The sequence below is a fragment of the Momordica charantia genome (genome assembly GCF_013281855.1).
Source record: "Momordica charantia cultivar OHB3-1 chromosome 1 unlocalized genomic scaffold, Mcharantia_2.0 BLBB01000001.1, whole genome shotgun sequence".
Classification (NCBI taxonomy): domain Eukaryota; kingdom Viridiplantae; phylum Streptophyta; class Magnoliopsida; order Cucurbitales; family Cucurbitaceae; genus Momordica; species Momordica charantia.
The window spans coordinates 15,040,946-15,066,126 of NW_028275157.1; the positions used below are offsets into that span (position 1 = coordinate 15,040,946).

Genomic DNA, 25,181 nt, shown 5'->3' on the forward strand with positions numbered 1-25,181 from the left:
ATGATTTTTTTCTTTCAAACTTTGAGAAACATAAATAAACATATATATTTTATATAATTATTGAATTGATATCTCCATCCTATAAAGGGTGAGACAAACACCCTAGAAAAAAAAAAAAGGGAAAAATTACTAAAGTTGAGAAGGCAAAGAGAAAATTTTTATTCCATAGAATTGCAACAAAACAAGGAAAGCAAATCCCAATGAAAGGGCTACCCATGTCTTCCTATTAAACAATAAGGAAATAGTTTTTTTTTTCTTTTATTTTTTCCCCCATAATTCAGCAATTTCCAAACAAAGCTTTAGAACACAACAAAATTACCAAATCTTGGCTGACCCAACAACTCTCTTAAAATGATCCCTATACCCAATTTGCCCTTAATAAATCCCCAACACTTCAATCCAAATTTACAATATTAGCCTCCTTTTTATAAGGATTTTACTTTTAATTTTCTATTTTAAAAACGTAAGCTTGTTTATCAATACTTTTATTTTTATAATTTTTTTGTTTTCATCTAAAATATTTTAAAGCATAGATTTCAAAACGAAGAAAATATTAATAAACAAACTCAATTTAAAAAATAGAAAAACTAAAAATAAAATGGTTATCAGAAGTTTTTCAACATATTTTTTTGGTGTGGATTAAGATTGAGATTTTGAAGGGGATCTGAAGTTGGCCAAAATTGGGCATTTTTCACCTTTGAAACACTTTCCAACACACCTTGTGGTGTAATATTTCCCATTATTGTCACCATTTTTGCTGCAAAGTCTATGTTGAATGAGTTTACCCCTGCATTTTCAAACCAACACTATATTAAATTAAATTTTATGAGATAAGAATTTCATCAAAATTTGACTCATAGTCCTTTTTTTTTTTTTTAATTTGATTGTGTTAACTTTTTTGAAGATGTGACTTTATTTTCTTAGTCGAAATATTTGGGTAACATACATTATTTTAACTACCTAATTCAAATAACAATAATAATAATAATAATGAAGTCAAGAATAAATATACCAAAAAGAAAAAATTAGGCTTTTATATTTTTCTAAACTCTTTTTCCAACTTACCTTCCATTTTAGAAAGATGTTTCCTCAGTTTTCCTTCACAGCCTCTGCAATGTAATGATACCCTCAAAACCACAACCTGAGATCATAATCAAACATACAATAAAATAAAAGTAAATAATAAAAATAATAAATATTTCAATTTATTTTCTTTTTTTCCCATTTGTTTTTTTTAGAGTCTGAATCTACCAGAAAATTTCTACGAGAGTACCATACTCTCTTCTAAAAAGTATTAAAAATGATGTGAAATCTATTTCTTCTATTTAGTGTGATTTTTTTAAAATTTGTTAACCTGGTTGGATGGTGAAGGTGTTTTGGCCTCTGAAATCTCTATCGTCGACTTGGATTCGTCTCGGTTGTTTTCTATACTTGAAGTAACCTTTAGGTGACTCTCACTTTGAAGAATTGATTTGGAAAGCCGATCCATCGAACCATCACGAAACGACTTATCGTTCAGTAGGTACCGCATCGAGCCAGGAGGTGTTGCCAAATCACTGGGCTTGGCACAACTCCACCTAAATGGTAAAAACAAAATATAAATTTCAAAAAAAATATATACTTTCAATTTCAATTTACAAGCCAATAATTAAATTTCCTACCAAACTCTCAAATTTAATCGTAATTTACTCCCTTTTAATATTTAATGTTAGGGTTTTTTTTTATTTAATCTCTCTATTATATCAAATTTAATTTCTTGCCTTTTAATATTTTTCAAAAGTTTCTAATTTCTTCTCTAAATTTACTGTCTTATTCTACAATACTTTTTTTTTATTCGCAATTTCTTGGTTTGAGATATATGACAATCTTCATTGAACTATGCTTGTTTTTTTACGACTCTACGACATTTGATATCAATAAACACATAAAAATTAATTCGTAGGTGATAATCACCATTAACTTTTTATGTTTTAGGTGGCTTGATCCAATTTTTTTCCTAAATTTTATCAGATATTTTAAAGATTTACAAAATGTTAAAATGTGAGTGACAAAACCAAATGAGTAGAAAAAAAAAACAGTAACATTTACAGTCAATTAGTAAATTCTAAACCCCAATAATAAATAAATAACACATTCATCTATCTCCAATCAAAGGCGGGTCCATGTGTTCCAATTTTTCATCCTACATATCGCATTAAAAAAATAACAATAAATGAAAGTGAAAATGAAAGAGAAAGAGAATTAACCTTACTAAATCAGTGGTAATAATGGAGGTCTTCTTCTTCTTCTTGATCTTGTTGAGAGGGTCTTGAGTTGCGGCGGCGGCGGCGGCGGGGGAGGCGTGGAGGTGGTGGTAGGGGAGGGGGTTGATGGGGGAGTACTGGGAAGAGCACGGAGGATTGGGGAAAGTAGTAGCTATTCTGGAAGTGATTCTTCTTCCGCCGGAGATGATGGGGTTGTGGCGGTCGATGGCGGCGCCGGCGCCGGGTTGGAGAGGGGAGGAGGAAGGTTGATCCGCCGCCGCCGCCGTGGTGGGGAGTGGAAGGCAGACGGCGGTGGAGGCTTGGGAGGCGCACAACATATCTACGCCTTTCATTTTTGTGTTTTTGGATAATGATAATTCTGCTCTCTCTCTCTCTCTCTCTCTCTAACTTCAAAGCTCTGAAGCTTTTTTTGAGTGTGTGTGGTTCACAGTTTTTTGCTTTTGTGGGGGAAGAGAGAGAGAGAGATTTTGATGAATGTTGTTTTTCTTGCCTTGCTTTATAGAGAGAGGAAGAGAGATTTTAAGGTTGAGGTAAAAATTGAAGGCGAAAATTACGAGCTATTATGGGTGAAATGAAGTTCCAATTTATTAATTATGAACTAATTAGATATGCTAAGCCAGCCTAGCTGGATCAAAGCAAACTATTTGAAATTAAAATTTATACAAAAGGCCAAGTTGTAGGACGTAAACATAGTGGTACGGCTCTGGGATGGACTTAACCAGAGTTTATAATATAAATGAGCTACTATTTTATTTTAATTGGTTTTGAAATAGAACTCCATGAATATTGACATCATATCTGAGTAAGATAAATAAATAACTCAAACGAGCATGGATGAGATTTGGCCAAGATCAGTGAACCCAAAAAAGACACTATCTTAAAAAGGTATGTTGAGGATTGCAAATTGAAAAAGATACGAGACTTAATAATGGTTTATAATATAAGTGAGTAATAAAGATTTATAATGTTATTGGGTCACAAGGGTTTTATAATATTAGTAAGCTATCCCTCTCAATGCTAATTGGTTTTAAGGTTAAACCCCATCAATAGTGATAGAATGTCATGAATCAAGTTCGTGGATGCATACCTAATCTCTTGGGCCGAGCCCTAAGGGTTGGACCCAATAGGCCGATCAACCTTCTAAAAGTCGAGGCATGTCTATGAGACAAATCCTTAGACTGGCCTATTCTCTCAATTCTGAACCATCAAACTCAAATCTCTCAAATTTTGAAAATTCAAAAGAAGATAAATCCAAAAGAGCTAAGATTTTCCCTCTATAAAAAAGAGGAAAGTCTCATAATCGAGGTGAGATTAAAAAAAAAAAAACTCTAATTCTCGCTACATTTAACACAACCTAGTTATGACTTAAGCATTAGAGTTTGTGCGTGGCTAATCCCACATTGGTATACGTTCTGATATTTGTTTTGTAGGTTCAATCGATTCTGGTTAATCAAGTCATTCTACTGACTAAATTTATAAATCTATTAACTGATAAAGCGTTAGGCTAGTAGCATTACAAAATTATATATTAAAGTTTTTTTTTTATAATAGGTTAATGAAAGGAGTAAATATAAGTTTAATCCATCTTTTAATCTATCTTTGAATTTTAGAAAGTATTTAATAAGTTCATAAATTTCAATATTATATCTAATAAATTTTAAAATTAAAAAAGGTTAACGTTGAAAATTTAAAAGTCCACCGGACATTTCTTTTAAGTTCGGAAGTATATATTAAAACAAAAATGAAAGTTTAGGTTCAACTTGTAGTCTAACTTAAATTATTTTATACCAAATCTAAAAGTAATATATATATAGACACAAATTAATTAATAATTAATTAAATTACCAAGTGGATTCTTATGTTAGTTATTTTAGTTTATTTATTTATTTTTCTTTTGTAAATTTAGGATGGAAATGTCTAATATTAACATGTATTTTTGGAGTCCATTATTCCCTTTCTTTACCAACACCAAACTCCCTCACACAGATTATGAAATTTTAAGAATTACGATTGTCCCAAAATATGCTTGAGAAAATATTTTTTAAAAAACCTTATGATTGATAAATAGGCAAATTGAAAAGCTTTTATAAATTTATTTAAAATAATAAGGGAGGGAAAGTAAAAAAAAATAGAAACCGATTTCTTGAAATTACAAAAATGGCATCTTTTCATTTCCCAAATATTTCTGAAGGCAAGTTAGTATCACGAGTCTGGTCTGCACGACAGTACAGTATCGAGTGCAGCCTAATAAATAAAATTCAGAACCCCCAAATTTATAATTAATATACAATTAATCTTATTTATTTATTTTAAAATAATAATTATTTTAAAATCAATTCCTACGTGTCCACTTTCCCAAACACCCCTCTGTCCACCTCGGTTTTTTGGTCTTTGACTTGGATTTTCGTGCCTCCTTTGCCATTACCAATATATATTTTAAATTTCTACAAAATAAAATCACAGCACTAAAATAATATTATTATATGTAAAGATTCTTCCAAAAAAAAAAAAAATTTTGACCTCAATAGAAAATTCTTTTGATACTTTGCAAGTTACAATTAAATTTGTGTATTGGTTTTTTTAGAGTATCACAATTCAAGTTTTTCTTTTTCTCTCTCTTTTTTAAGAGGGTGAGGCAGACCTCTGATCTTAAAAATAGAAAAATATATATTTTAAGTCATTAGATCGTAGCTTGATCAATTGAGTTACACTTACATAATTACATTTTTGTTAAGAAAGTTCATTCGATGATTGAATATACTTTAACTTATAAATTCAAAAAAAATAATTTAGCAGTGATTTATGTGGTATATGTGGTATATGTTGATGCATAAATTTTCTCTTAGGATTTCGCCAAATTCATACAGATCTTCTAGAATAAAAGGGATCAATAAGACCTGCAAAACAAAATAGCACTAAAGACCGGTGTGGCTCTTGCTATACACGCTCTAATGCTTAAGTCAGAATCGGAGTAGTTGAGTATAAAGTGAATGGTGTTATGAACATACATTTAGGGTTTAGCTTACTCTCGTAGGTCGAATCCTAATCCTTCAGGATTTACATCCGTTGAGGAATTTACATAAGTTGAATCCTAATGCACGAGATCTAGACGGAGTGGGCCTCATGATGCATTCAGGACTTAGACCAAGTCCACTCGGATCGGGCTGCGTGGGGTCGGGACAAATCAGTGAAGTTCTCGGCCTCCTTGGAGACCTAGGTTTGGTCGGCTATGGCCGGTGCGGGTTGCTGGGCTTCGATCCACTTACCCCTCTTCGGGTCTACTTCTTCTTCGGCTCCATTTCCTCTTTTTCGGTTGTTTAGTTCGATCTTTATTTTCTTCCTATAACAATATCGAAACAAAACGCACTGTTTCAAATTATTTTATGTTTTATATCTTAATCTTTTGAATTTAATAAATATGAGATGAAAATTTAAATCTTCGTTATTGTGAAAAGATAATTAATATTTTATCTCTATCCAATATAATTTTATATAGAGAATGATAAAAAGGGCAGGTGAGGAGTGGGGTTAGTGAATTTATGAAAATAAAATGTGAACATTAAAAGGCAGTGGGGCCAACCTGCGTCAGAAATTCAATTTGGGAGTCGGTCAGTCCCACCAACGGTTGTGAATTAAAATACAAATAGTCAGCACATAGCACCATTCTTTTTCTTTCTTTTATTATTTACTATCTTTCCAAAATTTACACCCAACCATCAAATTTCAATAAAAGAATCTCTCAAGGGAAATGATGATTTCTTTGATGAGATGTGTCAAAATTACTATGAATTCACTTCTAGAGGAGTGAAATTTATAGGACTGTGTTGATGATTATTAGGATGTGAAAATTCTCAAAACTTGGATTAGGTTGGTTGATTGAAGATGATTTTCTTGATTGTTGTGATTAAGAATATCACGTATATTATGGGAAGATAAAAAGAGAAGAGACCAAGCGACGGGAGGCCAAAAGGAACCCGAGAAGAAAGCACGAGTCAGGAAGGGGGTCGGATTTCGCACCTCTTTGTCCCAGCATCTCCCTGCACATGCTTTCTAAGGTCAAACACGCTTAACTTTGGAGTTCTTACGATCGAGTTACCGAAAAGGAAGGTGCACATTGTTAGTATAAGTAGTAACTATCATTTCTTTTAAGCTTTCTTAACCATACTCCTATGATTTTAGGATCCCTCTCATTCGGATGTGGTATCAACTAATTCTAGTCAGGCGTTCCAGTGTTTTGTTTTAAATGAATCCCTCCTCTAAATTGTAGCATTCAACTTGAATATCATATTACAAATGTGCTATATGACTATAGGGAGTTGTTAAAGATTGAATCAAAGCTTGCCATGTGTCTCTCAAGTTTGAAAACACGTATGAGTCTCAAGTACGAAGGGATTAAATGATGGACAAATTTTCTAAAGCTCTTTTATAAAAAGTGGGGTGTATTCATTACAAAAAGTACACAGTTCTATACGTCCTTATTAAGCTCAACTTAACATCATCTAATTGAACTAACTTTAGTTTCGGAGGGTACATGATCCCGCACCTCGCAATCTTGCATCAACAAGGGTGTTAATTTAATAGTAAGTAGCTTTTTTAATTGGATAAGTTTCCGAGTATGCTAATAAATGTTAATACTTAGTCTTGAAATAAACACAAAATTATTCAGATGTCAAAAAAAAAAAAAAAAACTGCACGAAGATAAAATTTTCGATTAAAAAAATATATATGTGGAGTATAGTAATTTATTATTATTATTAAATTAGTGTTTTTTTTTTTTTTTTTAGAAAATTTTGGATAACATCCGAACGACATGTAGTTTTAAATGGCAGCCTACATTTTCAATGCTCCTCGAGCAGCCGAACGACAGTAATTTAAAATGAGAGAAGAACTAATTCATTTCGAAGTACTAGAATTTAATGTTATAATTATATGAATAGCCCTAGTTTTAACTTTCATAAATACAACATTCAATAACTATTTAAATCATATGAAATAAAATAATAAATTAAATATCTTATTTGACTTCAATTTACAAGTTAAATAAATAATTTTTGTATCAAAATGATTTTGTGCTAATTTGAAAAGTATGAAATCAATAATTTAAAAATTATACACCGATTTTATTAATTATTTCCTTTTTTTTTCTTTGAATTGCTTTTTTCATTATTATTGTTTTTTTTGTATTTTTAGTAAATTTCGAGTACAATTATCACAGTGATTAACCACCTATAATTTGTTATTACCCAAAATAAAAAATCTAGAATTTGTTAGGAATAGATTTTTCAAAGTTAAAATACAAGTTTAATTCGTCAATTTTCAAAATTGTGTCTATTAGATCTTTAACTTTTAGAAAATATCTAATAAAGTCCTAAATTTTATAAGTATCTGTTAAATTTCTGAACATTCAATTGTGTATCTATGCAATCTCAACCCGATTGAACACTTTTTAAAATTCATTGACATATCAGTACAAAATTAAAAGTTGAAGGTCATATATTTACAAAATACCAATTTTTATTTAATAAGTTCGTGAATTTTAAGAAATGTTGAATATGTTAGAGATATATTAGACATATATACTATTAAATATATTAACTGTTAAAGTGTAAAATGGCAAGGTCGATCGAACCAGGTCCCATTTCGACCAATTGGGTTGTGGAGAGGGGAAAGACAGATTCCTGAGTGGCTGGATCGAATACGACCTGCATAAAAGAAGAGTAAGCTAATGCTAGCATCGATGCTTAAGTAAGGACGGATAGGAAACGAAAGAGTAACGTCCATTCTAGTATTTGAAAGGGTGTGGGTGTGATTTCGTCTCTTAGTTGGCTTGAGGACCTAGTATTTATTGGGGTCTTTTGGCTTGTTTCCTCAAGTAAATTTGAAGACAAGTTTATTATTTGACACATGGACTAAAATAGACATTTTAAAAGTATATGAACTAAAATAAATTAAATCCGCGTAATAGTATTTAAACAAAGAAACTAAGCTCAAGAAAAGTTTACCAAATGTTAAAAAGAGTAGAATTAGCTAAAATTTTGGATAAATAAAATTGTTTAACAAAAGATAAAAGAAACTAAACTTGAAAAGTTTACCAAATGTTAAAAAGAGTAGAATTAGCTAAAATTTTGGATAAATAAAATTGTTTAACAAAAGATAAAAGAAACTAAGCTCAAGAAAAGTTTACCAAATGTTAAAAAGAGTAGAATTAGCTAAAATTTTGGATAAATAAAACTGTTTGACAAAAGATAAAAACAATGGCTTCGCCCGGATTCGAACCGGAGACCTTCAGTGTGTTAGACTGACGTGATAACCAACTACACCACGAGACCTTGATGTTTAATAATAACAATTTCTTTATATTTATATGTTACGTTTGCATAGCCAAGAAAAAAGGAACCTATTTATTTTTTTTCATTAAAAAAAAAATTTATCACTTGCAAAAATTTGTTAGAGGTTTTATCGATTGAAATCAATCGGTTAAAGGAAACTATTAGACTGCTAATTCACACTAAAGTTTAGATTATCAAAACGTTTTATCTACTTACAAAATTTTTAAAATTTTACCTACTGTCTAGATTGCGATCGTATAGTAGGTGAATGATTTATACTTTGACAACATTAATATAAATAAAAGGAACATTTTAGGTCTTTTAACCATCACAGGCGCATTGGTCTAAAAGGCTAATGTAAATGGAGAAGAAATGGGTTCAAATCTCATGATAGTCATCTACTTTAAGAATTAATTTTTATATGTTTTTCAGCACCAAATGTTATAGAGCTAGACGGCTACCACGTAAATAAAGAAAAACTTTTGAAGTACAGAAAGAAATAACATGTAATTTAAGTTAAAAGTTATAATTTGACTAAGAGGAGTGATGTATTTTCAAAAAAGGGAGATGAAAGGGAAACCTTTAGGACTAGGATCCATCATCCATGTGAATTGGAGTTTATGGAATCTTTAGGGTGCATCTTTTTTCATTTGTTTTCTGGCCAAAGACCAAAGTCACCTCCCTAAAAGGACTTAAATCCCAATTTTTAGGTTTTGTCCATGTTAATCCCTTTCGAAACATCCACATTGGTTCCTATACTTTTTAAAAGTGATCATTTTAGTCCCTTTATTTTTTCAATTACAATTTTACATGACACTTTACTCAATGAATTTATCAAAATGTACCATAAGTTTATATAAAAGATTTTAGTTGTATATAAAATTTGTATTAAAATTTTACAAATAGATACTAAAATAGTTATTTTCAAAAGTATAAAAACCAAAACAAACATTAAAAGTATAGAAATTAAAACGAAATAAAAATTAAAAATACAATGAGAAAAGTAGACAAGAGCCAAAAAAGTAAGTATCGAAATAGTATTTAAATTTAAATTTTAATAATTAAAAAAAAAACATGCAGACATCTATCAATTTTAAGTGGTTGGTATTAATGATATCATTTATTTATCTCTTGAGTCTTCCTTTTATTTTTTGCTTTTATTATTTTAAGTATTTGAAACTGTTACCTTGAAAATTGTCGTTTTAATTGACTCGTTCTGTCCCAAGACCGAACAATTCAACGTGATACCGTCACTTTCACAGCAACGACGTCGTTTAAGGTTCCTGACCAATTCTCATACCAACGGCGTCGTTTTGCATCACTGACAAAGCCTGCCACCCCCGACTTTATCTTCCTCATTAACGGTGTCGTTTCGTTTGGTAGGTCAGTATGTGGCGGGCAAATCCCGTTATTTGAGCTGCGTGCTTTTTTCTCAGGCACCGCAACGGGAACTCACCAAATTTTCCCGGGAAACAGATAGAGGCGATTCGTGAAGAGTTCAATGCCGAAAAATGGAAAGAAGATTTTTGGAATTTGTTCCAGGATTCTGTCGCCTTTGGTTTCTCCTTACTCTAATTCCTCATCTTCAAGTTCAGATCAAGTCGTTGTCGTTCCTCGTCGAAGGTTTTCGGAATCGATGATTGATCAGAGTTTGGAGTCCGCTGCAGAAATGATCGGGAAATGGAGCACGGAGTCTCTGGCCTACGCTGAAGTGACGTCCATGTTTCACGAGAGCAACGAGGAAGCCTTGCGGTTCATCCAATGTGTGAACGATCTTCAGAAGGTTATGTATCTCTTGGCCTCTCAGACGAAACTCGTTTTCTGTCATAGTCTGATGCAGATTGCGATGAAAAGGCTTCAGGTTGAATTTTATCGGATTCTTTCCGTAAAACGCGAACTATTCGAGGCAGAATCTAGCATTACGGCAGGTGATTATGATCCTAATTCAGTGAAAATAATTTCCTCCGGCGCTGTGGCGGATCTGAGGACCATAGCGGAGTGCATGATCTCCTGTGGTTACACTAAAGAATGTGTTGAAATTTACAGTACTTTGCGCAAATCCGTTGTCGACGAAGGGATTTACCGTCTTGGCGTCGTGAAACTTTCGTCACAGATCCGTAAGATGGATGTCGAGGCAGTCGATTTCAGAGTCAAGAAGTGGTTGGAAGCTGTAAGTATTGCGATTTCGACACTTTTCAATGCCGAACGAGTTGTATGCGATCACGTATTTGGAACTTCTGAATCCGTTAGGGAATCTTGTTTCACCAGAACATGCGAAGACAGTGCTATGATTCTCTTTGCATTTCCCCAAGTTATCGTGAAGAGCAAGAAATCGCCAAAGAACCTGTTCTACATGCTTGATATGTTCACTGCCATATTCGAGAATTGGCCGAGAATCGAATCGATCTTCTCAATTGAATCCACTGAAGTAGTTCGATCGCAAGCCATCGCCTCGCTCGACATTCTCGCCGAATCGATCTCCACAATGCTGTTAGATTACAAATCGTTCATTCCAAATGAATCGTCGAAATCGCCTTCCACTGACGGCGGAATTGACGCCTTAGCTCTCGAATCGATGGACTACCTCACTCTCCTTGCCGAGTACCGAGAGATTCTCCGTATAATTTTTGACCGGTGGCCGCCGCCTGGAAACTCGTCATTTCCAGGCGATTCTAGTTCCGATACTCCAAATTCAGACGACTCTCCAGTTTCAACCATTTCGTCACACATCGCGCGGCTAATCTTCATCCTTCTCTGCAAGATCGATTGCAAAGCAAGGCAATATGAGGACATTTCACTTTCATACCTTTTCTTAGCCAACAATGTCCGATTCATCATCTGGAAAGTCCACAGTTCTGAGCTCCATCATCTTCTCAGAGAGGAATGGATCGCGAAGCACAAAGCCAAAGTAAATCAGTACATTGAAAATTACAGGCGCTTGGCATGGGGGAAGGTAATCTCATCGCTACCGGAAAATCCAACGGCCGCTCTTTCCACGGCGGAAGTAGCGGAGGTTTACGAAAACTTCAATTCCAGTTTTAAGGAAGCCTACCGGAAACAGAGATCGGGTACCGTACCGGACCCGGAGCTCCGAGTCGAAATCTTCGCGATAGCAAGAACCTGGTTGCCGGCGTACCGGGAATTTTACCAGGCGCACAGAGTTCCGGTTGGGCAAGAGGTAATTACTAGATTAACCCCTGAGGATGTAGAAAATTACTTATCTTACCTATTTTTTCCACGGGAAGAATCAAATTCATTGCCCAACCAACAAAATCCTTTCCGCTAATATATGGCTATAACTTACTCACTATTTAAAATTTTCATCTTTCAATTTAGATACCAAAATGTTGTTTATAATATACAAAGGATAGTCCTAAGTTCATAGGGGTGAAAATTTATATATGAGAAATAAACCACTAATGTTCTCTTACAATTCTTGACCTAAGGAGAGATTTTAATATTGGCCATTTGAGTTTTATTTAAGTTCTTGACCTAAGGAGAGATTTTAATATTGGCCATTTGAGTTTTATTTAAGTTTATGTACAAAAGTGAAACAATATAACCTAACCTGAACATAACTCAACATATATCATCGACCAAAAGACCAGAATGTTACAATAGTATAACATCATACGAGTACGAGGATTTGACCCTCCAACCTCAAGAGGAGTACGTACCTTAACTATGCTTGCTCATGTTGGCCATTTATTAGTCGTTTTAAAAACCAATGTCAATTGAAATGTAATATCTCAATGTTATGAAAATATTGATGCTAATTGATATTCATGTTCCTAGAAGCTTTACATGAAAAAGTGTTTAAATTATTTTTTTTTAAAAAAAAGGAAAAGTACTTGCACGCCTTATAAATAGGCTAAACTTTTCTATTAATAGTATTAGAGTTAAAATTATAATCCAATCAACTGATGCTTTGTTCAAAAAATTCTAAAATCTAGATTTTACCATCATGCCGTAAGAAAAAAAAAAGAGATAAAAGAAATACTTAAATATATCATAACATATTGACACTAACCTAAACATAGATCAATTGGTTATAGAAAATTACAACATATATCTTCGACTGATGTAAACTCAAAAATAAAAAAATGACACATTGACATATGACAAGTTTGTAAACTTACAATACAACATTGGCTGTTAAAACACCCTTATTATTACTATACATACTTTATACATACTATCAGGTGGTTTTGATCCGCAAACTTTCATCTATTTTTCATTTTGATCCCCGAACTTTTAGACTTTAAATTTTGGTCATTGAACTATTATCCACTTTTTATTTTAGCCCTTGTACAATTAAAATCTCAATTCACCCCTCAACTTTTACTAGATTTCCACATTTAGTCCCTAACACAAAAGCTATAACACTCATAACAGTTACTCTTTACCTCACATCTTCAATAAAAATAATCAAACATGACACTTTTACACGGACTAAAAATGCAGGTTTTGAAATAAAAACAAAAGTAAAAAATACTTGCTCCTTAACGGTAAGAAGCAATCTTGTCCTCACCGCCAAGAAAAACAAAAGCAAATTTTTTTTTTTTTTTAAATAACGAGTTGTCAATTTTTTAATGGTGGTGAGGACAAGATTTTATCCTTACCGATAAGAAACCAAATATTTTTCAACAAAAGTTCGGGACTAAAATTGAGATCTTCAAACTTCAAAGGACCAACCAAAATCAAACTGTAGCTCCGGGACCAAAAATGCAAAAAATCGATAAAAGTTCGGGGACCAAAACCACTATATTTAAACGAATTCGACAATGTTCTAAGGTACCAGTGGCTGATCTGCCGGCCTTGGGATGTTTTGGCATCCAGTACAGTGTTGGAGAATCTGTTTCAGAGAATCTGAGGGAGGTTCCACAGTCCAAGCAGTGTAATGTTGTGAGGGATGGAACAAGCTGTGGGCAGCAGTTGCAGCCAACAGCCCACTTTGAGTGCCACTTACAAACAAGTCTCCATCAGACCATATGCATCCACTTGAGGGCTCTTCCTTGTCTGCTGCCTGAAACACATAATATCAGACATATAAACAATGGTTCCGCTTCACTATAGTTGGTTTCCTCGGTTTTTTCTGACTCGCAAAAGTTGTTGTTTGACAGAAAATTATTGGCATTCGGGTTTTGAGAGCGTTTTCTTAAAGGAATTTGAATTTTTGAATCTGCTTAGCTAAGCAGAGAATGGAGACTGTAGGATAGGATTGCAGTTTGATGGATTAAGAAATCAACAGTTACCACACTAACCAAATACTGTCTTGTCCCGAAAAGAAGCATGCACATGCGGTGGGCTCTAGTAGTAAGTTATGAATTATGAAGTAATGTACTTAGCCTGCTACAGAGGGTCATCTTTTGGGCTATGTTGCTTAGGGCTGGAAGTAGGACAGACAGGAGATCTCGAGATCTCCCTTGGTTATATTGAGTTATAACACAAACGTGAGCACAGAATGCAGGCCTTTAAACATGGAAAGATTAGATGAACTTTGAAGGATAGGCAATGGTTAAATAGGCATTTTGGTTAACATTTTACTTCAATATGTGAAGAAACTTTTCATGAATGATATGATCTTATTCCGGATGGTACATTTGTGAATGCAAAGATCGCATGCAAGGAGATCAATTGGAACTGAGAAGATGGATGAGACAACTATCTTTATCGTGGGACAGAGAAACTCTAATGGGCACACGACCATCCTGTGTGTCATAAAATCAAGACCGAAATCATCTCAAACCTTCGTCCATCGTACGGCAAATTTTGAGTTCTTAATACCAAAGTGCAGTGTGTTTGTAGTAACATCATTACCTTGAGGATGTTCAGAAACTACGAAAACATAGGGCAATCACATGGGTAAAATTCATCATGGATAACAAGGAATATAACTTTAGAAGCTATGTGCTTATAAACATATAAGTATAAGATTCCACAAACTGTGAGATACTTTACCTCTCAAATTCTCTAATCTTATCATGCAACAATCGATTAACTAAATTTGTAATCATAAAAATGGAAAAGAATAAATTTACCTTTTCAGTTAGATATTTAAACGCCAACTTTTTCTGTCCTGCTTCGTATATGTTGAACTGAGAGAATATCTGATTCAAAATGTAAGCAACAACTTACAATCACAGTGACTGATGGAAAAAGAGGATAAATTTTCGGAAAAACTTGAACTAAAATATATTTTGAAGAAATGAGGTGTGTCAAGACCTGTGATTCTACACTAGCACAGACAGCATAGATTCCCCAGTTTCTGGTGTAGTTATTGTATAGATGTACTTGAGCAAATCTAACTCGTGGATGCCGTTGTCGTGTACCGTCAAAAAAACAGTGGTGAATGGTGACACGGATACATCGGTCGCCAACATGAGAGGGATCTGCGCCTATGAGCATTGTCTTGTCATGCTGTGCGAAGTAACACCTACACAGCCAGAGTGCCAGACAATGGACAACAAAATCACGCACAATATCAGATTATTTAGGCATTAAGCAAACTATTATACGAAGTTTCCTCTCACCTAGAAATAGTGATATCTGTGCTTCCCCGGGTGATATCGATCAACCCATCATCATAGTCTCGGAGGCTGCAACGGTCTATCCATATGTGCTTTGAATTAGGTTTAATTTGAATTCCGTCCACATCATGACCTCTACCACCTTCAAACTCCAAATTGCAAACAATCACATGCTCACACTCCTTCAACCTCAACCCCTTCCCCGTAAGTTTTATCCTTTGGCCCCGGCCATCTATGGTCTTATAAGATGACACACTCAGATATGTAGACAAGTGAATTGTGCCCGAAACTTCAAAGATAATCCAAAGGGGCTCTTTCTTACGACACCCGAACCTGAGCGATCCTGGACCATCATCTACAATAAACACAAAATACAGATTCAAGGACTCCCCAATGAACTGAAAGGCAGAACCAATAGAAGTGTTACGTACAATGTAGAGAGATTTTTGTAAGCATTGTCAAACACCTTATATATAACCCAATAAGGTAGCAAATATATAATTCTAAAGCCAACTCCCTACCCTTATGATTGTCAAGTTCCTCAAAACAACTTCAGTTTCTCCCCCCACCCCAAACAAGAAGGGGGGAAGGACACAAAAACAAAGACAAAGCAAGAGAGAACTTTGAGGTAATTCTTGTACCTGATGTAAGAGGGCCTCCTTTTACTACAGCTAAACTACTAATTGAACTCTGATCCCAACTTCAAACAATCAATTGATATGCATAAAAAGGGGATGAATATAAAGGGAAAGCTCTTGTTTCCATCAGTTTCCCAAGTTCTCCACAGCAAGAAAAAGAAAAAAGCAAAGAAAAAAATGCATTTCCCAAATGGTCAACATCACAATTCCTGCCTCCCAAACACTCCCCAACACCAAAACTTTACAAAAAAAAAAAAAAAAAAAAAAAAAATTGAATTTCATCAAATAAAATGTGACCTGCTAAGTTAGTGACGCAATAAACAGAACCATGGAGACCACCAATGGCAGAGCGGCCAAATCCTTCGGCCTGAGCCGCGAGGGCGCGGAGGGTGGCATCAACGTGGGCGTAGGGCAAGGACTCCATATTGGGCGTGGAGCTCGAAGTTTGAGAATCGCGGGCGGATTGGGGATATTTATGGAAAGGAGAGTGAGCGTTAGTGGGTGGAGAGGTAATTACGCCATGGTTACAATGTTTGCGGTGGCCATGGGCGTTCCCCATAAACAGAAGGCGTTTGGAGCTTTAAATTGGGTTGGTATGGCGAAACCGAAATGGATAGCTATCGATTTCTCCGCTGCTTTAATCTCCCTGTAGAATTTGTAACAGTGAAAGCCGAATTTCGGTTATGCATGTCTAATTCTCTGTGGGAAAACGCCATTGTCGTCTTCTTCTACCTTGCGTGGGATTTGGGAATGAAGTGGAAGAACCCCATTCTTTTTCTTTTCCAATACCTTCCTTTTCTTTTTTAATGAAATTAACTATTAATAAGAAATTCGTGACTTTAGGACTGTCAATTACAGCTGAATTAAACTTATGTTGACACCCTATCAACTATTGGGAAGGAAAAATATGGCAAACTGTAGCCTCTTTTATCACAAGGATTATTTTATTTTCTTCTTCTAAATTTAAAATATTATATCACAAATATTTGTATAGGAAATTAGGGATAGGAGAAAAAATATAACCTATAATACAATATATAACATGGAAAATTGAGTCAAAAGTATAAATAAAAGTCAAATGTTTAAATCTCCATGTTTCAATATTTATTGTATTAGTTAAAGGAGTATAGCATAACAGTAATTGGTATATAACCCCAATCAAGAGGTTGAGAGTTCAAATCCCCTCTCTAACATACTGAAAATATATATCAGAAATTTTCTTTTAATAAAATAGAAATATTTTAACCATCAAATTATGTTATGATATTATTTACAACTTTTAAAAAAATACACAAAATATACCTCAATGGTAAATGTTGTTATAGTTAAATCTTGAATAAAAAAAATTCACTCAAAACTTGTTAATCATGTCAATTTTTTAGTAATAGTATTAATGATAAACTGAGTAAATAGACATAACAAGGTATAGATCCTTGACAGTTTGAATTCTAGATTAGATCATAAATTCCTCTCTTTATTTACGTATAATATTTTGTAAACAAAATATTTTAGTTTTTTAGAATAAATTGTACTCACATAACCCTAAACTAAAAGTTGTACTTTTGATCAAGATACCTTTTTCTTTACCATTTCCCTCTCTCTTGTTCAATTCATCCTACATTTTATTTTTCCATGCTCTATATGTGTATGTGTATGTATATTAATTAAATTTCATACCACACTTTATGTGTTTAGAAAAAGTACTTGGTTAATTTTCTAGACCCAACATGTAAAAATGTGGCTATATTAAATAGTTTCTAATTTTTTATACCATTCTTAAATTGCCACTTAATCCTTTTAAACTCTTAAAATCTATCTAAATGTATTAAAATTGTTTAATTAAGTGCTCCCATAAAATTGTTAAGATTTATATATTTTTCACGTGGGGTTGAGAAATCGAACTCACGACTTCTTGGTTTGAGATATATACCAATTATCGATGAATTATACTCACTTTGACAGTTGTCGAAATTTATTAACAAAAAATTGATATATTATTAAATTATTGTTTTGTTAACATGACTGAACACGTAGACATGTCATTTAGATGTCACCTCACAAAAAAACACACCCCTTAGTAAAATTTGATGTGTCATCCACAAAATATATTTTTCCCAAGGGACATGTTATGTTAATGTGTCTAGATTTTGAAAAAAAGAATTATAGAACTTAATTGAGAATGTTTGATACGTTAAGGATTAATTTGAAAATTTAAAAAAATTCATGACCAAACTTGAGAAAATTCAAAGAGATCAAGGAGCATGCGATATATTTAACCTAAAAATGTCAAGGTCTATTTTTTCTGGACAAAATTTTAATATTGTTTTTGTTATTCCTTAAAATATATAATTAATTGATGATCTTTGATACAAATTAATATTATTATTTATTAATAGGAAAAACAAACGCAGATGAAGGTAATGCGACAGTTTGAAGGTAGTTTCAGAGTCAGGTCCCTTCCCGCGGGAAAAATGAATGGGTGACGTGGCGGATCCGAATATGGGCCGGGCCCCAGCAGCGAGCCCGCCTTCTTCTATTTCAAGAGCGAAACCTCGCGCCCAGTTTCTCTCTCTCTCATCGGTGGAGCCTCCACTCCCCGATCTTCTCTCTCTCGCAGAAATGCCCGTGAATTTTTTTTGCCTCTGCGTCGAAATGTAAATACAAGTTTTTGTTCATAATGGTGACTTTGTAGGGTTGGCTTTCCTTGAATTTTACCCATGGGGTTTAAACCGGGTACGTATTGTTTCTCAATATTCCATGATCTTGCTCTTTTGTTTTGCTTTTTTTTTTCCCCTTCTTTTTTCGGTGGTGAAATGATGATGCGCCGATTGGTTGACGAGAGAAGGATTAGCGAGGATTTGATTGTGGATGTCTAGGAATTTTGAGGGAAATGAATGTGGCTTGGATGTTATGTGATTGTTTTGTTTGTCTCTTGCATTGTTGATATGCCTAGAATTTTAATTTCGTTTCTTTTCTTGTTTGCCTAATGTTTGATGAAATGGGTGAATAGCAAGAAACTGCATTCATTTTGTTGTTTAGGGAATCAAACCCTTTTGGAGTAGATTACCGCATTGCCATCGCGGATTTTTGTGGTTTTGGTGGTAGGATATTGAATAATTTTGATTGCGTCTTCTTGTGTTTTTGGTACTAGGCATCAGGGACCTGGAGACAGGGCTGCGTCTCTCGGCCAGCACCAGCTGTCTGTCTGACCTGCAGCCTCCGCTTTCTCCGACAACACCGACTTTGGTGCTGTCCAATTCAGGCAAGACTTTGCTCGTATCAAATTCCAGTAAGTCTCTGGTTTTATCCAATTCTGGCAAGAGGTTCGATAAGAAGAAGTATGTAAAGCAGGTGACGGGCAGACACAATGACACTGAGCTGCACTTGGCGGCGCAGCGGGGTAATTTGACAGCTGTTAGACAGATTTTGGGTGAAATTGATGCTCAGATGGTTGGAACTCTGAGTGGAGCAGATTTTGATGCAGAGGTTGCAGAGATAAGGTCTGCTATTGTGAATGAGGTGAATGAGTTGGGAGAGACGGCATTGTTTACTGCAGCTGAAAAGGGGCATTTGGATATTGTAACGGAGCTGTTGCAGTATTCCACAAATGAGGGCATGACCATGAAGAATAGGTGTGGCTTTGATCCTTTCCATATTGCTGCAAGTCAGGGTCACGAAGGTATCTTACTGTTCCAACATAAACTTCTTTTCCTTTTTTCTTGCTCCGAGGTTGTCCTTGATGACTGCTTTTGCTGTTTATTTGTTTGTCGCATAGAAATTTCATGACATAACGTTATTGGGAAAATGCTAATCCGTGAAGTTCTGATTGTCTGTATTATTACAACAGTCCTGATTGACCAATTTCTGTAGTGGGGCTGGACATGATTGAATCCACTAATGTCTTGCTTCATTCTTGTGTTCAATTTTATGTTCTGTTGATCCGTCTATAGATGGACTGGAGGACAGTATAGGCATTAAATCAATGAAATATCGTGTCACATTTTCATTTGACTGATCCCTAATCAATAATTGGTTTATCTCAGTAGAAATGAAAACTCTTTTAAGAAACAAGTGACCCCAAAAGATTTTGAACGAAGCATGAATTGGATTATACTTTTGTAGCTTTTAATAACATAGAATTACGTGCTTCTACTATTGTAAATGCACATGGTTCCTGAAGAGATGTTGTAGCTTCTTGAGAAATCTGCATGACGTAGTTTCAGTTCGACTCAGTTAGTAATTATCTTTTGCAGCCATCGTCCAGGTATTGTTAGATCATGATCCAGCACTGAGTAAAACAGTTGGACAATCAAATGCAACTCCTATTATTTCTGCTGCTACGAGAGGCCATATTGGAATAGTCAAACTGTTGCTTTCAAGAGATTGTAGCATGCTAGAGATATCTAGATCCAACGGAAAAAACGCACTGCATTTAGCTGCTCGACAAGGGCACGTTGAAATTGTGAAAGCTTTGCTCAACAAGGATCCACAACTGGCACGGAGGAATGATAAGAAAGGGCAGACAGCACTGCATATGGCTGTAAAAGGAACCAGCTGTGAAGTGGTGAAGCTGCTTCTTAAAGCAGATCCAGCTCTTGTCATGCTTCCCGACAGGTTCGGCAATACTGCATTACATGTTGCAACCAGGAAAAGAAGGGCAGAGGTATCAATTGGTATTGCAAAACATAATTATATTACTGTCATGTATTTTCCATATTTCGCCATGGTCATGAGTTGGATATTCTTCTTGTTTTACTTTCTTGTTTTCGGTTTTTAGTTTTTCACTTGAGTTTGAGGGACACATGGTTGGATATTAGAATATTGAAATAAAAAACACAATGGTACAAGAATTGGTGTCTAGACGTGGAGGATTGGGGATGTTTTGGAGTTTTATTGAATTGAAATTGAAAGAAGAGATACAAAGGTCTCTAAGCTTCCGGAAGTTTAGATCTCCCCCACAAGATTTTCCAAATCTCCGCAAAAACCTTGTCTTGTCCTAGCTACAAACAGTAACAGCTCAGCTAGCCAAGTTTTCCTACCCAAATGCCAAGCCTTGCCAAGAGTCTAGTCCCTCCATAACTGAGTCGTATCAGGTAGTTTAAGGTACTCGATCTATTTCACTAATTTTTAGGCAGCTGACGTCATGGATCTAGTTTGCCCTATTAGCCTAAGCCTTCCTGAACATTACAAATTATTAGCAATAGCTTTTGACAAAATTTACTGCAGAAATGGATACCTATAACCCCAAGGTTGGTATAATGGTAAAAGCCTTTCGATTCAAACCTATAATACAGGTTAAGAAATGGCTTAGACAGAGCTAACTTACTAAAATATCACCAAATGTTCTAGGTTACACCGTGCTCCCAGTTTCTGATGATTGGATTGGTGATTTTTAGGTGTTAGAAAGAGACTAGGTTCTTGTTCAAAATTGTATTTGCCTAACTTCATTTTTCTAAGAAATCTGGTGGTTTGATTTGTTTACTAGTTTGATTGTTTGCAAATGTTGAAGAATTGGAAAATGTAGGATATACCAAAACCAGCCAGTACAGCACGCAGAAAGAAATTTCCAAGGACATTTTCTTAAGTTTATTTATTTATTTTTCTTTTTCCTTTTTCAGAACCTTTTTGGGAGTCAAGTTATCTTAGATTAAATAATACTATTAAGATCTGTTATGAAATCCCGCTCATGGATCCTTATAATCTCTTGCAGATTGTCAGTGAGTTAGTACTGCTTCGGGAAACGAATGTGAATACATTGTCTAGAGACCATAAAACAGCATACGACATAGCCGAAGGACTTCCGCTATCTGAAGAAACCTCAGAGATTAAAGAATGCTTGGCACGGTATGGTGCAGTAAGCGCAAGTGATCTCAATCAACCCCGAGATGAACTAAGACAAACAGTGACAGAGATAAAGAAAGATGTCCACATTCAACTTGAACAAGCTCGCAAGACGAATAGGAACATGAATGGGATTGCAAAGGAGCTCCGGAAGCTCCATAGGGCTGGAATAAACAATGCGACCAACTCGATCACAGTGGTTGCCGTGCTCTTTGCAACAGTTGCGTTCGCAGCAATTTTCACGGTTCCGGGTGGTGATGATGATACTGGAATGGCTGTGATGGTTGGCAGTCCATCATTCCAAGTGTTCTTCATTTTCAATGCCATCGCTCTGTTCACATCCTTGGCAGTCGTTGTGGTACAAATAACAGTTGTTAGAGGAGAGACGAAATCAGAGAGACGGGTTGTGGAAGTGATCAATAAGTTGATGTGGCTGGCATCCGTCTGCACTACAATAGCATTTGTTTCTTCATCTTACATAGTTGTTGGTCGGCGTAACAGGTGGGCAGCGGTTCTCATTTCCGTCATCGGTGGCGTGACGATGGCTGGAATTCTAGGCGGGATGACATACTATGTGATCAAGTCGAAACGCATCCGAAGGGTGCGTAAAAGGATGAAGCTCATGAGGAGTGCAAACAATTCATGGCGTCACTCAGAGTCGACTGATTCAGAAGTAAATCCAATCTATGCCATTTGATGCCATCCTAGACTTCGAACACAGTTATCTCGCGACATCACCCGCCTTGTTGCAGTTCAGCACCAAGGTACGCGTGCTGTGCCGGGGGACGTATTACTACTCCCCCGGTTCCATTTCTAGACCATCATTCCCCGTTGATGGAGACATGTTTTTGCACAGATGATGAAACATCTGATCCAAAAGCCAAATGGGTTAAGATTTTTTTGGATGTCTTAGGCGTGTGAAGCGTACGATTTTGGAGGCTCTGTTGTATTGAATCGTCCAAGCCAGCTCCAAATATCCACAATGGTTAATGCTTATATATTTGCTAATGTAATTAATTACATAGAGAATCTTTTACTTATATCTAAAGAAAACTAAAAAAAAAAAAAAATAGTCAAGAGAAATTGCTTGCTTGTAAAGTGAAATTTTGTACCTTTGTTTTGCTCTTACTTTCTATGAAGAAGGAAGTTCTTGAGGAGAGTCAATTTTGATCATAATAAAATTCATTTAAAATATTTTGTATTATCTTCCATTCCCTTTCTTGCATTTATTACTCTCATTAGATCCAGAGACGTTCCTACGAAGAAACAACGATGACATTCAAATTTAGTATAAATTATTATTTTCTATGAATGATTGCAAACTTTTATTCACCACTCATCGATAAGAGAGATTATTGATTATTGAGATTACTAAATTAAAGTGGTATGGTTTAATTGATTTCTTCCTCATCTAACTTAATTTGACTTTGTTTATATTTTTAATTTTTTTTGGATGAGAGGATGTTGTGAGATTCAAGGACATGAAAAAGGATGAAGTGGGAAAGCAGAAAGCTGTTTTTGAAGAGTCATAAGAGAAACTTTTGCACATGAGTCTGCAAAATTCAAACCAAATTTCCATGTAATCTAAAACAGTCACTCTTTTGTTTTCCAACTCTGAAAAAACTTTTTACACTTTTTCATAAATGTTGAGTGAATGAACCTTTGTACTGTACCATCTGACCATGAAGTAAAAATGGAAGTATTTAAAATACTGAAAAAGTAACCCAACACAAATTCAACTCTCCCATTCAACTGGGTCTTCTCGGGGTAATTCAACTCTCCCATTCAACTGGGTCTTCTCGGGGTTTGAGATGTCTGGATGGAATAGACTTCAAAAAGGAGAGAGAAATTTGAATCTCACGTAAAAATTTTAGTACTACGGGAGTATCATATTCATTTCATGTACGTTCCACTTTTACTTTTATAAATTTTATAAATTATTTTTTAACATTGATAGACCTACATCATTTTTTTATGAATACAGGTGTGACAGGAAATGAATGGAAGACTCACCACTTCCTACCAACGTAACTAAATCAGGGACATAACTCTAATATCACTTGTCAGGGGTAACAAAACTCCAAGTATCCTATAGTGTTATAATATTGTTCATTTTGAGTATAAACTTTTTTTTTTTCACCAAAAATACTTCATACTAGTGAAGATGTAGTCCCTCACTTTTATATATACTATGATCTTCGCGTTATTTATCCAATATAAAACTTTGGTCGCATTATTAACGAATATTTTCATAGAGCGAATGGCATTAGTATAACAATATCATTTTCATTATCCCACATGTCACTATAACCCACTTCAAGTTAGAACATAACCACCAAAACAAACATCCAGTAACACACCATATTCTTGTTCTCACATATTTCATTAAACACGACGAAAACAAACGGAGGAGTCACATGTGGAAACGAGAACAAGAAACTTTTTTTTTTCTTTTTCTATTGGGTGGATAGAGATTATCAGCGAGAGCTAGGAACATTGGATTCAGAAGAAAAAGGGAAAGAAGATGACAAGTTAGTTGCAGAGGAAGAAAAAAACTCCAAAAAAACATATATCTGCAAGAAAATAATAATAATGTTGATGCTTTGAACCCTTTTCTTTTCTCTGACACTCTCCACATGCCCTTCTGCTCACAATAATAATTTCATCCACAAACACATCTCTTCCTCTTCTCTTAACACTACCAAAACTTCTTTCTTTCCCCCAAAATCTATCACATTCAAATGTCCCAAACATGTAATTTCTTTGTTCAATCAAAAGTACTTCTCAAGATCTAAGCCCTGTTTTGATAAAGATTTTGTTTTTAGTTTTTGTTATCAACTTTTAATGTGTCTAATAGTTGTTTAGAATTTGAAAGGTGTTTGATGAGTTTCTAACTTTTTAATTTACGAACTTTTAGTGTTGTGTTGAATAGATCACTAAACTCTATAAAGTGTAAATAAAGTTAAGGATATATTCGATTTTGTTTGGAAATCGTACGTTTTTCAATTCGATTGTGTATTATTTAGAAGTAAAGTTATTGGTTTTCTTTTCTTTTGACATGCAAGCCATTTATAATATGACTTTTTTTTCCTTTTTAAAAATTTGAGTTTGGTAAATAGCAGTTCCAATGTACAAAGTAATATCAACTCTGGTGATTAAATCAAAATTAATAATTTTTAGTGAAGTTTAGTAACTACTGACACGGTTAGAATCATTTTTCACTAATGCTAAAATTACTTTTCTTTTAAAAAATGGACATGTTTGTGAATAATTTTTAAGTGATTTGGCAATTTCGAAGAAAAAAAATCCTTTCTAAAATTTTTTATCTCCCTAACCTTGTTTCTGTTTTTTGAGATAAGAACCTAAGAGGATGAGGGTTTTAACACGTGATCTTTTGGTCGGAGATGTATGTGTCTTAACCAATTGAGCTACAAGTTCGTCATTCAAAATCATTCTTAATTTTATAAAAATCACTTGACAAAATGTGTAACCAAACATCAAAATAGTTATATAAAAATCATTTTCACAAAACCACTTTTCATTAAATCTCTTTTACTAAAATCACAATCATTTTCTCTC

At 34.5% G+C, this 25,181-nt stretch overlaps 3 protein-coding genes, 1 non-coding gene and 1 pseudogene across 4 annotated transcripts; 2 read left to right on the plus strand and 3 right to left on the minus strand.

Annotated features, from left to right (window-relative positions):
* Positions 1 to 135: 135 nt before the first annotated feature.
* On the minus strand, positions 136 to 2,733 carry LOC111013647 (protein SODIUM POTASSIUM ROOT DEFECTIVE 2). Its single transcript, XM_022288139.2, has 4 exons — positions 2,247 to 2,733; positions 1,355 to 1,577; positions 1,066 to 1,141; positions 136 to 787 (listed from the first exon to the last, which is right to left on the minus strand). The coding sequence occupies exons 1-4, from the start codon at positions 2,594 to 2,596 to the stop codon at positions 606 to 608; spliced, it is 831 nt and encodes a 276-aa protein (XP_022143831.1). The 5' UTR covers positions 2,597 to 2,733; the 3' UTR covers positions 136 to 605.
* A 5,786-nt stretch (positions 2,734 to 8,519) lies between these two features.
* Positions 8,520 to 8,593, minus strand: TRNAV-AAC (transfer RNA valine (anticodon AAC)). Its single transcript has one exon. It is a non-coding gene; the product is annotated as a tRNA-Val (tRNA).
* Positions 8,594 to 9,687: 1,094 nt separating this feature from the next.
* Positions 9,688 to 12,026, plus strand: LOC111013746 (exocyst complex component EXO70H1 pseudogene; annotated as a pseudogene).
* Positions 12,027 to 12,578: 552 nt separating this feature from the next.
* On the minus strand, positions 12,579 to 16,555 carry LOC111013705 (putative pectate lyase 4). The gene is made up of 5 exons (XM_088127030.1): positions 16,059 to 16,555; positions 15,127 to 15,478; positions 14,819 to 15,029; positions 14,635 to 14,703; positions 12,579 to 13,619 (listed from the first exon to the last, which is right to left on the minus strand). The coding sequence occupies exons 1-5, from the start codon at positions 16,318 to 16,320 to the stop codon at positions 13,383 to 13,385; spliced, it is 1,131 nt and encodes a 376-aa protein (XP_087983156.1). The 5' UTR covers positions 16,321 to 16,555; the 3' UTR covers positions 12,579 to 13,382.
* A 1,759-nt stretch (positions 16,556 to 18,314) lies between these two features.
* LOC111013761 (ankyrin repeat-containing protein ITN1) lies at positions 18,315 to 22,779 on the plus strand. Its single transcript, XM_022288283.2, has 4 exons — positions 18,315 to 18,494; positions 18,913 to 19,440; positions 20,015 to 20,424; positions 21,472 to 22,779. The coding sequence occupies exons 1-4, from the start codon at positions 18,479 to 18,481 to the stop codon at positions 22,297 to 22,299; spliced, it is 1,782 nt and encodes a 593-aa protein (XP_022143975.1). The 5' UTR covers positions 18,315 to 18,478; the 3' UTR covers positions 22,300 to 22,779.
* Positions 22,780 to 25,181: the final 2,402 nt, after the last annotated feature.

Coding starts and splice junctions, on each gene's coding strand:
- LOC111013705 (XM_088127030.1), bottom strand. CDS start 16,320: ATGGGGAACGCCCATGGCCACCGCAAACATTGTAACCATGGCGTAATT. Junction 15,030..15,126: donor ACAGATATCACTATTTCTAG/GTGAGAGGAAAC, acceptor CTGGCTGTGTAG/GTGTTACTTCGCACAGCATG. Junction 13,620..14,634: donor TTAAATATCTAACTGAAAAG/GTAAATTTATTC, acceptor TATGTGTTTCAG/GCAGCAGACAAGGAAGAGCC.
- LOC111013761 (XM_022288283.2), top strand. Junction 19,441..20,014: donor TGCAAGTCAGGGTCACGAAG/GTATCTTACTGT, acceptor TATCTTTTGCAG/CCATCGTCCAGGTATTGTTA. Junction 20,425..21,471: donor CCAGGAAAAGAAGGGCAGAG/GTATCAATTGGT, acceptor AATCTCTTGCAG/ATTGTCAGTGAGTTAGTACT.
- LOC111013647 (XM_022288139.2), bottom strand. CDS start 2,596: ATGAAAGGCGTAGATATGTTGTGCGCCTCCCAAGCCTCCACCGCCGTC. Junction 1,578..2,246: donor ATTACCACTGATTTAGTAAG/GTTAATTCTCTT, acceptor TTTACCATTTAG/GTGGAGTTGTGCCAAGCCCA. Junction 1,142..1,354: donor CACCTTCACCATCCAACCAG/GTTAACAAATTT, acceptor TTATGATCTCAG/GTTGTGGTTTTGAGGGTATC.